General features: G+C 37.0%; 1 protein-coding gene across 1 annotated transcript; it reads right to left on the minus strand.

Moving 5' to 3' along the window:
• Positions 1 to 4,961: 4,961 nt before the first annotated feature.
• On the minus strand, positions 4,962 to 12,001 carry LOC126371325 (circadian clock-controlled protein daywake-like). Its single transcript, XM_050016631.1, has 5 exons — positions 11,838 to 12,001; positions 10,939 to 11,158; positions 7,801 to 7,931; positions 7,265 to 7,420; positions 4,962 to 5,278 (listed from the first exon to the last, which is right to left on the minus strand). The coding sequence occupies exons 1-5, from the start codon at positions 11,905 to 11,907 to the stop codon at positions 5,127 to 5,129; spliced, it is 729 nt and encodes a 242-aa protein (XP_049872588.1). The 5' UTR covers positions 11,908 to 12,001; the 3' UTR covers positions 4,962 to 5,126.
• Between the last annotated feature and the right edge of the window lie 569 nt (positions 12,002 to 12,570).

The raw sequence follows: 12,570 nt of genomic DNA on the forward strand, positions 1-12,570 counted from the left end.
CGTTGTAACTTTTAACGCCAATAGATATTTAATAGAGGAAAATCGCAGTAAACGAGGTGTGCAGGATTACATGAACCCCAATACCGACCCCGCCGGCGTGGTCGACGTTTTCCCTCAGCACTTATCGCTATCGACCCACTAGAGTCGATTAATTTATTCAAATACTTTTCCTCTCAGACGACGCCCTGAGCCGAGGTTCACGCTCAACAGGGCACCCTCAGGTCTGTTGTCTTAAATTTTGTACCGGGGGAGAGCCCTCAGCGTTTCCCATTTGTCCGGTCAAGTAGTTAATGCCATTTGCGGCAAGCCTATGATAAGTAAAAAAAACAGGCGCTGCAATACTACTCCTCTTTGTGTGTTCTGTGCTTTCAGTAGGTATGTAAAAAAAACCCTAACACAAAAAACGTGCTTTAAAAAGCGAAAAATAATAATCGTCTACTTATGCTTACCAGCCAGCTTGTTCGCCGGGTTGCCAGCCGTTCTACACGCCCTATCTATGGAGTAATGAAAATGGAGGCGATTACTCCACCGACAAGAGCGTAGCTCTTAAATAAAGAGAGAGATAGTTACCAGAATATTGATTTATTGCCGCGTCGGGGACCGCTGCGATTTTTTTTTGACGTGACTTATTGTAGGTTTGCCGCAGATGGCATTAACTACTTGGCCGTACAAAACACCACTGCGAGCTGAAATACCCATACATACATGAACTCACGCTTATTTCCCACCGGGGTAAGCAGAGACTATGGAATTCCATTTGGTTCGATCTTGACACACTTCTCTTGCCTCCTCCTCATTATTCAATCGATTTTTACTCGCACGCCGGTTCAGAGTAGATGGTACTGAACCTTTTCTAAGGACATCTCCAATTTGGTCAATGTACGTCCTTCTAGGTCTTCCTCTGTCAGCCCTATCACCAACCTTCGCTCTATGTACCTACTGCTTTCGTAAGATGCTTTTGTTTGCGAGCTGAGATGTTGGTATCAAATTGGATAACTAATCAGTCTTTGTTCCAAAGTGTGGGTATAGAGTAGCAAATTGACTATTTTTAGAAAACTTTGGTTTTAATAATGATGCATTAAATAGTACAGTCGTTACTAACTTATTATATTTTTAAGAAAAAAAATACATAAAAAAAACATTGTCTTAGTAACCATCAAAAATAATATAATCCAAATATGTTTTTTACTGGTTTTATAATTATTCATTTATTTAAATGGCTTGATTGTTGAATTAGTGTGATACTTAGCTTTAAGGCTACGAATAAATACAAACTTTAAGGCCGTGGGTATTAATATGGTCTATTAAGAAAGCCAAGTAAAAAAACCAGATTTTTCTGGTATAACATATAAATAATAAATATACTTATAGAAACGAAACTTTTGTGGATTTATGGTTTATTCTTGTTTTTAGTTCCTTTTTGACGAAGCCTGTGGTGGATTTAATTATGTGAATTTATTATTTACTAGCTTTTGCCCGCGACTTCGTCCGCGTGGCGTGTTATATAAGAGAGAGATCTTTGTGTGTGTGGGAGTGCATATCAAATTTCAAGCATCTAACTTATGCAGTTTAGATTTTTTCATACAATTTTTTTCCCAATAACTCCCATTTTTCAAAATACAGCCAAAAATAAACTTTATATTTACTAAGGTATGCATGCATGCTAGATTGAATCAATTGATTGAATTGATTTTTTTTAATTGATTGTTCATTGAGTTTTAATTTTAATACACACTTCCTCTCTTCCCTTCAACGTTGCTGTGCCCTACAGGGTCCATGTTTTAGTTCCTATGCCTATGTAACACCCCATTGTACTACATGGAATGCAATAAATAATTTAATTGAATAGAATTGAAAACATCTATCTTACGCGGTTTCGATTTTTTCATACAAATGTTTTTTTCCCGCTAACTCCCGTTTCCGTGGGAATTTTGCAATATCCTGTTGCAACTAAGGTTTAAGTTAACTAAGGTACCTGCATGCCAAATTTCAAGCGTCTAACTTAAGCGGTTTAGATTTTTCATACAAAAGGATTTTCCCGCTAATTCCCGTTCCCGTGGGAATTTCGGGAATTCCTTTCTTAGTACACCTCTACGGTATCTAAGGTACCTGCGTGCCAAATTTTAAACATCTTACTTGAATGGTTTAGATTTTTCATACAAAAGGTATTTCCCGCTAATTCCCGTTCCCGTGAGAATTTTGGGAATTCCTTTCTTAGTGCACCTCTACGGTATCTAAGGTACCTGCGTGCCAAATTTTAAACATCTTACTTGAATGGTTTAGATTTTTCATACAAAAGGTATTTCCCGCTAATTCCCGTTCCCGTGAGAATTTTGGGAATTCCTTTCTTAGTGCACCTCTACGGTACCTATGGTACCTGCATGCCAAATTTCAAACGTCTAACTTGAGTGGTTTAGATTTTTCATACAAAAGGATTTTCCCGCTAATTCCCGTTCCCGTGGGAATTTCGGGAATTCCTTTCTTAGTACACCTCTACGGTATCTAAGGTACCTGCATGACAAATTTCAAACATCTAACTTGAATGGTTTAGATTTTTCATACAAAAATATTTTTCCGCTAATTCCCGTTCCCGTGGGAATTTCGGGAATTCCTTTCTTAGTGCACCTCTACGTTATCTAAGGTACCTGCATGCCAAATTTCAAAAGTCTAACTTGAGTGGTTTAGATTTTTCATACAAAAGGATTTTCCCGCTAATTCCCGTTCCCGTAGGAATTTCGGGAATTCCTTTCTTAGTGCACCTCTACGGTATCTAAGGTACCTGCATGCTAAATTTCAAACGTCTAACTTGAGTGGTTTAGATTTTTCATACAAAAGGATTTCCCTTCACTACTCTGCTCCTATTGATTGTAGCGTGATGAAAAGTATACTATGACCTGTCCAGGAGTGTGAAGAATAATTGTACCAAGTTTCATTAAAATCCGTCCAGTAGTTTTTGTTTCTATAAGGAACATACAGACAGACAGACAGACAGACAGACAGACAGACAGACAGACAGACAAAAATTTTACTGATTGCATTTTTGGCATCAGTATCGATCACTTATCACCCCCTGATAGTTATTTTGAAAAAATATTTAATGTACAGAATTGACCTCTCTACAGATTTATTATAAGTATAGATTTTGGCATCAGTATCGATCACTTATCACCCCCTGATAGTTATTTTGAAAAAATATTTAATGTACAGAATTGACCTCTCTACAGATTTATTATAAGTATAGATTGCTTATAGAAAAAAACTTAAAATTATGATTTATGGTGTAAAAAAATGCTGTACATACGGAAGAATTACGTCTCGTATCCGTTTGTTTAAAAAAAAATGTTTACAAAACAAATGGACTGCTATTAATTCCTTAATTATTTCCTTATAAATTATAATAATTATATTATTGTTTTTTGTATTTCCAATGTCTAAGATTCCAAGTGATAGAAGTGCCCTTGCCATAGCATGGTTTTGAGTCATCATCTCCATAGCATTATCCCGTTTTTCACAGGGTCCATAGGCGAAAGACTCTCCTGAGAAAATGGAATAAAATATGTATCGTCCTGTCAACGAATACTCCAATGGCGAGTCGGTCGTAGGAGAATTTATCTAACCTGAAGATTTGACAGGCCCGGCTTTTTACAGAAGCAGCATGGTTTTGAGTATGGAATTAAAAATGATAAATAATTGTTGAATAGATAATTGTTTATAGCTTATTGTATGAATGTAAATACTGACCACTTAACAAACGTTATGCATAAGTTGCTGTGGGCTGGCAGAGCGTCACAATGTACGGTCACGTGCATTAATATGTATACACTGTGGTACCAGGTCACATTAACTTTTTTGACAAAGTGAACTGTAAGTCTCACTAAATGTCAAATATGTTAGTGCGACAGAGTCCTAAAGTGGGTACATTATATTGCTCATGACTGTACTAAATATAATAATTTACCTACCGTATCCTGTATACCACCTATGTTAAACTGTGACTTGCAATGAACGATTACGATTATGAATAAAAACAAAAACACACTTTATTTTCCTGATGCATCGGGAGCGATGGGCACGAGTTACCCACTGGACACCTCAAGGCGGGCATAGAAGTCGAGGCAGACCGCGTAAAAGACGATATGACCACTTGAATGCTTCTCGGAGGGATTGGCTGGAGATCGCGGAAATTCAAGGGGAAAATCTAAGGGGAGGCCTTTGCCCAGCAGTGGAATCGAATAGGCTAGATATGATAAAACACTTTATTTTGTCTTACAAAATATATCAATAGGATTTTGTCTGTATTCCATCACAATCAGTGTTCTGTTATCACTATCTTACAGTCGATACACAGAAGCGGTCCCGAGAGCATTCCAGTCTGTGAAGCGGGAATGAGGTACTTTCCAGGCTAAGTTCCTTAAAAACAATATAGATGGCGCTGTAGATTTTCCTTCGATTAACCTTCTAATTTCATGGATAACACACATTATGCATCTTTTATCCTTGTTTTTGGGTATAAATGATGACCTTTTTTATTACACCCAGGCACAATTGCGTCTTCCACCCATCAAAATAAAGATAACCAATATAGGTAGCAACATAATTCTAGACATAACGAGATCCAAATATCAATCAATCATTATTTTTATATTACATTGTATTTTTGAATAATTATGTATTCAAGTCCCGCGTGGTGGTTTAAGGCCCGATCTCCCTATACATCCATAGGGAAGGCCCGTGTCCCAGCAGTGGGGACGTTAATGGGCTGGTGATGATGATGTACCCAAGTAAAGAGAAAATAGGAAACTATCATGTTAAATCTGGACAACGCCATCTATATTATTTTTGGAGAACGTAGCCTGGAAAGTCCCTCAATTGAATATATTGTGACACACTCATTTTCCTAGTTACGTAAGTATTTCCCCTACATATAAGGTGAATGGTAAGTTAAATTAAAATGCAAGATATCAAGTCAAGTTATGTACTAACAATACTAACTCGAGTACTTAAATAAATTCAATCGATGATTCGAAATTTTAATTATCGAATAAATAAATATTCTCGCCCGCAAGTTACCGCCTTTTTGAGTCAGTTTTTTTAAAATTTCATAAATAAATTTAGGAACATAAAGTTTAGTCTAAGACCAGGTCTTCAACGGGCACTTTGCGGAAGAAAGAGTTGATGTTGTCACGGAGTTTCGTGATGACTTTCTTGATGACCGGCGGGCCGACCTCTGTGATGATGTCGTTGCCATTACTGGCGATCAGTTCCCTTGCTGCGCGACCTGGTGGAAGAACATATAAATAATAATAAAAAAAAACAAAACATATAAAAGAAACTTCCTAAGAGTAGTAGTTTGTGATGCCTAAACGAGGTAAATGAATCTTACCAGTATCTTAGGCATAAGAAAACTATAACTGAGGCATACATTAAATACCTTAACCTAAACACAAATCATTATTTTATTTGTTTATTTCTTTTTTTAACAGCCTCCGTGGTCTAGTGGTTAGAGCGTTAGGCTCACGATCTGGAGGTCCGGGTTCGATTCCCGATGGGGACATTGTCGAAATCACTTTGTGAGACTGTCCTTTGTTTGGTAAGGACTTTTCAGGCTTGAATAACCTGATTGTCTGAAAAAGTAAAAATGATTCCGTGCTTCGGAGGGCACGTTAAGCCGTTGGTCCCGGCTATAAGTCGTAAAAACACCTCCACCAACCCGCAGTGGAGCAGCGTGGTGGAGTATGCTCTATACCCCCTCCGGTTGATTGAGGGGAGGCCTGTGCCCAGCAGTGGGACGTATATAGGCTGTTTATGTATTATGTATGTTGTTTATTTTAATTTACAGCATAATTTCCGCATTCAAAATCTTAATAAAAGCTAACTACAAGCTACCACAGACAGTAAAAAACCGTTTACGAGAAATGAAGTGAAGTGTTATAATACAAACGACCTAAGTAAGTATTACACAATAATATTACTTGTAATATTATTTAGGTATGTAGTGCTCGATAGAAAATAATTTATTGACCTAATCTCGACTGATACAATCACTATGCTAATGAAAGTCACAACACTGGCCTCCGTAGTTTCACAGATCTAATGTAAAATGTTATATTTATTGAAATAGAATCACTAATTGTTCTAAGCTAGTCGTTGTCTTTAATAGTAGTTACCACTGAATTCGACTTTATGAGTTTGAATTTATTTTATTTAGGATTATAGATAAAATTGATGTCACGTTGACTTTGGATATGATAATTCAATAAATAATTTAAGTTTCCTTCAAATTGTAATATGCACAAACCGGAACTACAATACGGCAGTGATTTCGAGTGTATATATATGCACTTGACTACCTTCGTATGATTGTTTAACTGACCAAATACAGCGATTATGTACGACTTGTTTTTACTTTAGCACATTTTTCGTTGCAATACTTTTTTGTTTTTTTTTTGTCACTTATTGTAGATTTGCCTCAGATGGCCGGAGCCGTGCAGTGCATTGACCTACGTTTATGATTGTATTGGAATACTGGATCTTGAACTCTTTTTGTACATATTAAGTACTACATAATTAATGAAAAAAAATATAGATACAAAAGTTAAAGGATACAAAAGGCTGAAAGAGATCTCTTCCAGCCAGTAACAAAACATATTAAAACAGTTATAGACGTATATACAGATACAAATATATAAATAAATACAAGTGTATATATGTATTAATAACTTATACTATAATAATATACATAATACATCATCATCATCAGCCCATTAACGTCCCCACTGCTGGGGCACGGGCCTTCCCTATGGATGGATAGGGAGATCGGGCCTTAAACCATCATGATGGTTATTAACGACTGCTGATGCAGCCGGGACCAACGGCTTAACGTGCCTTCCGAAGCACGGAGGAGCTCGAGATGTTTTTTTTTTTGTGGCTACCCATCCTATGACCGGCCTTTGCGAAAGTTGCTTAACTTCAACAATCGCAGACCGAGCGCGTTTACCGCTGCGCCACCGAGCTCCTCACGTAATACATATATATTAGATATTGTGTGATAGATAATGCTCTTTTAGTTTAGCTTTGCAAGAAGCAACTGATGGATGTTCAACTGTGTTAGTGAAAATTGCACTGGTGCAAGTCTAGTACCGGGTTTCGAACTGCACTCCCCGATTGAGAAGCAAGCCGGCTTGCCACAGCACCGCAGTGACTACCAGTGACCCGCAGATGGACGACTAAGACTATTTATAATATGATAAAATGAACAACGTACCTAATACTTCGTTTCCGTTGAAGAGGTTTTCGAAGACGACATCAGCCTTCTCTTTCAGTTCGTACGAGTGTTTGAAGCCTTTGGCATGCCAGTGAACCTGTCCGTCTTTCTGGGTTTTCTCTTCAAAGTCAATTTCTGCCGTGATCTGGATCTGGCCTGGAAGTGAGAAAATGATATATCGGTTCTTTATTGATATATTTATTTAGTTTTTGGCTGTGCTTAGGGAAAAGTCCAGAGAAAAGATTGAAAAAGTCTGAATAGTGAGTATGGTTATCATGAGAATACGTTCGTCCTGTCTGCAAGAGCTAAGGGTTTGAAATGTTCGAATGCTGTCCAATCTGTTATATGGTCAAAAAACATTTAAGCAATTCACCTACAAAAGCAATATTGGAATTTGACATTTGCGCATATGAAAGTAAGTGCGCAATGTCAATAAAGGATGTGGCGTTTTTAAGAAACTTGACTCCTGTTCACAGACAGGCTTAGACTACTTTCAATAACTAGAACTAATATTTTTTCTTCCTGGAAATACTAACGTAGTTTGACATGCACGGGTCCGTTTCCTTGGATTGGCAGGACGAGTAGGTTCCCGTCCATGTCGTATGTACCCTCGAGGTTGATGTCGCAGAGGACCTTCACGAACAACTTCCATTTCGCAGCATCGCGCCTGTAACGGAAATGTTTTCAAAATTACATAATTATTATAATTCAAATTCAAAAATATCTTTATTCAGTAGGTAACATAGTTACACTTTGAATCGTCAATTTTTACATAACGAACGTCTCATCCGCCTAAAACTACTGCAGCTTCTCACAACCTGTATAGCCGGGGAAAAGAAGCTGCGAGAAAAATCTCGGCACAGGGCCCTAGACGTTCTTTAAAAAAATAAAAATAAACATAAAATATTGATATACAATTGAGTAATTTAGCTGCCTAATATCAGTTCTCAGACAGTTAATCCCATGCATTCATATCTTCCAATAATCACTAACTTTATAATAACCTTTTTTGGAAAGTTTTTGTTTAACTATTATCTTAAAGCAGTTGAAAGGCAAATTCTGAATGTCAATGAGAATCTTATTGTAAAAACGTATACATTGTATATACCTACATAATATAGAATGACACCTTTACACCCACTCCTCGTCAGCTATATTTAAGTCCCATGTTATAGGGGACGAGCCCATTGCTATAAATCGTGATATCAATTATCTATGATCCAAACGCACATTCAAACTCACAAAGTCGGATGCAGCGGTTGAAACCCGAGCAGGGATTAAATTGGGATGGATATAAATACAGCAACTGCACTGTGCGAGACGCGGATTTTATCGAATATTTTATCCGGCCAATAGCCATACGACGTGTATCCACATAGATAGCATTCGCTGCGTTTATTGGTCGAAACCCTCGATATATTTTCGGCGCGGTGCTCGTGCAGACCCTGCTGCAGTATTTGTTGTCGCGAGCTGATTGAGTAAAAAAACTACGGTAATCTAAACAAAGAACTCGCTGGATTGCTGCATTAAGGGAACGTTTATCTAAATATTATCTATAGGTAGTTCATGTGTATATTATATACCTACATAAATTCATTAAAGACTGAGTTTGATCAAAACAAACTTAATATTTTCTAAGAAAACTGACGCATCATACAGGTGCGTTAAACTTGTTTATAATCAATTTTATTTTACTTTTTGATCAGTTAAGGCAGTCATGTTTATTTTATTATATCTACGAGTAATATTCCTATGCATATTGAACCTTATAATCACTGTTTTGGAATATTATTATAATGTCTTGTAACTAAATAATGAATAATAATCATAACCTTATATATTAATTATTAATTATTGAAATTCAAGACATTATACTAGGGCATCTACGTAGGTATTCTCTGTAGGACTAAGTGGAAAGTAATTCGCTTCACCTGCCATCTATCTTTATAATAGTTTATTTTATTCGATATCAAGGGTGGTTTCAAGGCGGGGACTTTGCGCGGTTAAGTAGCTTTTTTGAGCTTTGGCTCCTCCGGTGTTATGTTTTAGATGGTCAGCTAGTTAGGTGCACCACATGGGCTTAGGAGTGTGTGTTATTAGATCCTCCAAAGATGACACACTTGCTCATCGAGATTAGCATTACACCTTCTGTACGGCGCTAACAAATCTCGGGGGTTAAAAGGCTGCATTGAAGCAATTCATCTAAAAAAGTAATTTTACTATTTGACATTTGCAAATATCAAATTGCATTATTGGGATTTAGAGAAATTGTTGCGATGTGGTGTTTTTAGAACCCTTGATATAAATAAGTAGTCGTTACATGAGCCATGTCAGGGGCCTTTGGCTGCTCAATAATAACCATGGCACCAGGGTTGATGAGGTTGGTATTCCACCTCACAACCCACACGATGGAAGAAAAAGAACCCTTGAGAGCTCTGCGGAAGTTATTTTTAAAGAATCAAATAGCATTATAATATTAAACAAATTGGTCATAATGTCATCAATGTTTATGTAATCTCTAACAAAATCAAGTTCATGGCACAAGGTTGTTTGTTACTTCCTAGCGTGTCTAATTCCAATAACTATGACGTAACAAACCGCAACTAATTAATTCAGTTATTATTATCTCTATGACTCATTATTGATAGGTTACGTAAGCATAATTTTTCCTACGAGTTATGTAAAGTTTCGAGAAACTTCTAATAACCACCACCATAGTGGTACCAGTATGTATATATAATATATCCAGTATATAGATGTAGAAGCTATATTGAAAGATCTATATTGCCTATTTTGAAAGATCTAAATTATACATAGAACACACATTGACAACAAGTATGTAACATACATAGCTAGCGAAGAGCGGGTGTATATATACTATACACCCCTGCCTAACTCCTTTGGGATACAGGCGTGATGCTATGCTATGTAAAAATACCCAAGGCGTTGGTGCATATTTTGAATATTTTTCTGTGCTGTAAGCTTTCTCATAATTATAAGCCGAAGCCACTAGCAGTTGAAAAAGATAGGAAAATTATACGTGAGAAACTTGAACAGGGGGTTAAAAAGGCCACATTGAAGCAATTCATCTAAAAAAGCAATATTGCAATTTGACATTTGCGCACATAAAAGTAAGTGCGCAATGCAAACAAATGTCAAATAGCAATATTGATTTTTTAGATAAATTGCTTCGATGTAGCCTTTTTAACTCCCCAGAATTGAACTAGGAAATTTGAAAAAAAAAAAAGATATATATTTTCCATGGCCTTTTGTCATGTATGAATTCTCTAATAGAGAGAGAGCAGATCCACAAGCAATCAGAAGATTTCGATAAATATTATAATTAATAAGGATCACATAATACAAAAAAAAAAGTTTTCATCTCGAGCTCCTCCGTGCTTCGGAAGGCACGTTAAGCCGTTGGTCCCGGCTGCATTAGCAGTCGTTAATAACCATCAATCCGCACTGGACCCGCGTGATGGTTTAAGGCCCGATCGTCCTATCCATCCATAGGGAAGGCCCGTGCCCCAGCAGTGGGGACGTTAATGGGCTGATGATGAATACTAGAAAGGTGACAACTTGTTAAGTTTTTCTGTCGGTTGTCGATAAGCTGAACGCGATTTTCAATTGGAATATACGTAGTCGTGAGCTATTGTTATGTTACTATAACTCACTGTAACTTCTTGACAGTGCAGCCTTTGAGTCCGGTGACAGTGACGTCGGTGAGGGTCAGCTTGAGGCCTTGGGTGCTGGCGTCCAGCTTGTCAATTTTCAGAGGGTCCAGGGGAGCCACGCCGAGGTCTGGCAACCCCGCTGTGTAGATAGGGATGGCCGCTTGCGCCGCTTCTTTAGCGCATTTCGAGTCCGACGCGTGGCACTTCTTTAGGAATGGCGCTGGAAAAGAAAAGTAGCATTTTGTATTTCCCGTGTGTGCAAAAAAAATAATTGTTACGTTATGTAAAAATATATACTTTATTGCACCACTGAATATGTTATGTTATGCACCTAACATGAAAAAGCTAGCTAAAAAGAGTTTTTGTATTGTAATATACTTGTAATAAATAATTCATATCGTGAGTTTATGTTAAAAATCTATAAGTTCTCTCAATCCAGGAGGGAAGTTGCTTTACTTTGTAAATTAATTGACAGACTAGACTATTAACTTAAAATAGGAATGTGTCGTGCAAACAATAGAATTATGTCGAGTATTTGTTCATCCTTAGCAATTAACGTTTTTTGTTCACTGTTACCAGCTTTTTGTACATTTGCATTCACTATAAGTCTTGTCAGGGGTCTTGGCTAAGCCTCAAACGATTATGACAATCGACAGTTTTTTGTATTCACTTATTGTAGATTTGCAGTATATGGTTGTCAACTACTTGGCCGGGCAACATTCGACAGTGACACGATTATAACAATCGAAAGTGACAGTGTTAGAAATATATTGGATTGTCATGTCACCTCATATCACCGTGTGTCAATCCCATACATTTTTATCAAAGTCACTGTTGATGACAATCAACATAATCGTTAGCAACTTGGCTAAGACCGGTTAAAACAACGCAAGCCTTACCTAAGTCAGCGTTTACAAAACTGGATGTCGCCAAAATACACGCAAAAATGTAAAAATACCGTTCACACATTTTTATAGATTACTATAGATTATCACAAAACACAAGCGACCGATTTCAGAGTCTATACGATATGATCGATACCCTAGCTCGGTCTATCTTTTTATTTCTGCGATTTTTAAGGACCCTTCACAGAACAAGTTTTGCTCGTTGTTTATTTAAAAATAAACTTTAATACATACAAAAGCAAACTTGTTTCCTATATGAACATTATTACCTGTGTTATTGCTATAGAAATAGCATGTGTATGTAAATTAGCTTCATAAAAAGCTTTATTTGTAGTGGTTGTAAATTTACTTTTGATATTGTCAACAGGACAACGTTTATTTAACACTCTAATAAAAATCAATATAGCATAACATTCATTTATTTCGAACAACTTGATTGAAAATTAATATAATATAAGCTAATGTTCCCGGTTACTACTTACTGATGTAAGTAAGTAGTCATTACTTGAGTCTCCCAATATTAATCCCACCGGCGTGGTCGACGATTTCCCTCATTCAGAGCTCACAGCTCAAATACAGGGTGTTAATGGCATCGTAACAAATACTGAGGAGGATGATTCAGACTATGATTCTGAGTTAATATCAAGCGGAATTATCCATCTCAAAATTCATGTTCTTTTTACTTCTATACTTTTCCGATGGAAAATTCAACTTCATATTAACTCAG

Source organism: Pectinophora gossypiella, chromosome 12 (assembly GCF_024362695.1).
Source record: "Pectinophora gossypiella chromosome 12, ilPecGoss1.1, whole genome shotgun sequence".
NCBI classification, from domain to species: Eukaryota; Metazoa; Arthropoda; class Insecta; order Lepidoptera; family Gelechiidae; genus Pectinophora; species Pectinophora gossypiella.

Excerpts from the sequence above, each read along its gene's own strand:
- LOC126371325 (XM_050016631.1), bottom strand. The coding sequence starts at position 11,907 with ATGTGTGAACGGTATTTTTACATTTTTGCGTGTATTTTGGCGACATCC. Across the intron at positions 11,159-11,837 it reads TTTTGTAAACGCTGACTTAG|CGCCATTCCTAAAGAAGTGC; the intron begins GTAAGGCTTGCG and ends TTTCTTTTCCAG. Across the intron at positions 7,421-7,800 it reads ACCCGTGCATGTCAAACTAC|GCCAGATCCAGATCACGGCA; the intron begins GTTAGTATTTCC and ends TCTCACTTCCAG.